Source organism: Gavialis gangeticus, unplaced genomic scaffold (genome assembly GCF_001723915.1).
Source record: "Gavialis gangeticus isolate Ggan-Ray unplaced genomic scaffold, GavGan_comp1, whole genome shotgun sequence".
Lineage (NCBI taxonomy): Eukaryota > Metazoa > Chordata > Crocodylia > Gavialidae > Gavialis > Gavialis gangeticus.
In genome coordinates this window covers 88,641,532-88,643,375 of record NW_017729022.1, presented here as the reverse complement: position 1 = coordinate 88,643,375, position 1,844 = coordinate 88,641,532, and the positions used below count along the sequence as shown (strand labels likewise).

Here is a 1,844-nt window from a genome sequence, read left to right as displayed (position 1 = left end):
ATGGCATGGGTAGCAGTGTAGCTTTTTTCATGATCTGCAGGCAATGTACTTCAGCCATGTTACAGGGCTCTGATGCATCTTGTCTAGCAGTGAGAAATGGAAGGTAATGGTAAGTCTGATTCCTGTAAGAAAACATGGGCACTGGTTAAAAAAGATAAAAGTCTACATTTTTTAACGTTCAAGAAACATAGGTTTCCTTCCTCTTACTTTCAGAAATAGAAACTAGCACTTTGTCACATCAATCTTTTTTTTGGATATTCACTGTGCAACTTTAGTTCATTAGCTTTTTCATAACATTTCATTGACCAAATATGAATAGCTATCCAATCCCAAAAGATCCCCAAGACTCATTTAAACCAATGAATAAGTCCAGTATTTTCCAGTCTGTTATGCTTCATGTCATTTGTTCACGTCTACTTCAATTACTAGTCATCCCATCTAAAATATGTCAGTTTATTAAGATAAAAGGCTGTCCTGATCTATTAGTATTTTATGGATCATAAGAACAAAAATATAATAATCTAAATTTGATAAGGAGAAGAAAACTGTTTCATCTATATACAGAAAAGAGTGAAATGCTCAATGGAATCAACAGTTGCAGGATTCAAGAGCATGCTGTAGAGAAAAAGCATGAAATATAGTTATACAGGATAGTTATACAATACAGGATTTCTTTAATAGGATTCATTCTGAAATACAAGAGGATGAAATACCATACCTCTGTCTGCACCATGGACATCCTATAAGACCGCATGTCAGACACCAGTCCTAATATATCTACAAACTCGTGATCACGAATGTGCTGCAAGAGCCGATCCAATGCTATAAAGGTTCCTGTCCGTCCCACACCAGCACTGTAACACACATCATCATCACAGGTTACCACTTTTTGTGGAGATACTTAGGAAACACTGAGTTTGCAGGTGCAGAAAGCAAATGCCATCCTGCAGTTTGGAATGAAGGCATCATTTATGATGGAAAAAGTATATAATTTAGATTTTTAAAATATCTATAATATATGCTGCACAATACCCCACATGTCTCTTATAAAGGACACACAGAATGAATAGATTTCCAATTATTTCACCCTTTTAAAGTAAATATACAGAAAGAACTGATAAATGCATGATCTTTATAGGCTACAGAACTCAGATTTTGAGAGAGCCTGGGCCCAATCAGTCTCCTCTTCACCTTGCCCAAGTTTAGGAGCAAGGTGGTAGAAAGGTTCAGGTGCCTTGCTCTGGCTATGGAAGAATCAGTGCAAACCCTGCTCTGGGTTTGTGCTAAAGACTGCCATTTGTAAATCAGGGCCTGGGGAGTCCAGGAAGACTGGATATGATGCTGGCTATAGAAACTGGTAATCCCTGACCACAATGGCCTAATGGTGTGCTAGGCTCAGGTGGATCTTTGATTTCTCTCTGCTGCATTCTATTGTCTCATCAATTTCTTCCCATTCCCAGTTTATTGATGCTACCCTTTTTTCTTAACCATGAGGAAAAGTATAACATTAGGTCTATTTGACTTCATAGGTACAGCTTGCATAGTTTATTGTGCTTACTACAAAAGGACTCTATGAAGTAGAACCTGTTGTTCTACACAGCTTGGTTTCATAAACTCCACAAAGTCAACACACTTCCTGTTAAAGAAAAACATTGTAACTGCCCATTCCCCCAAAGAAATCGCTAGTAAATCTAAATGGACAATGGCCGGGGGGAAACAGAGATTAAATGACTTGCCCATGGTCCCACAGGAGATATCTGGTAGAGTCTAGGTCTCCTGATCTCTAGTTTAAAGCCTATATATACTGGACTATGCAGCAACCTCCCTCTGCAGCCCCCCCCCCC

General features: G+C 38.7%; 1 protein-coding gene across 4 annotated transcripts in view; it reads right to left on the bottom strand.

The window, feature by feature from the left end:
• Positions 1–1,844, bottom strand: part of PTPRO (protein tyrosine phosphatase, receptor type O) — a 332,674-nt gene that overhangs the window by 17,946 nt on the left and 312,884 nt on the right. For all 4 annotated transcript variants that reach the window (XM_019515585.1, XM_019515587.1, XM_019515586.1 and 1 more), the window contains one exon: positions 719–854. In XM_019515585.1, coding sequence (XP_019371130.1) covers positions 719–854 — 136 coding nt within the window. The remainder of the gene's footprint in view (positions 1–718; positions 855–1,844) is intronic.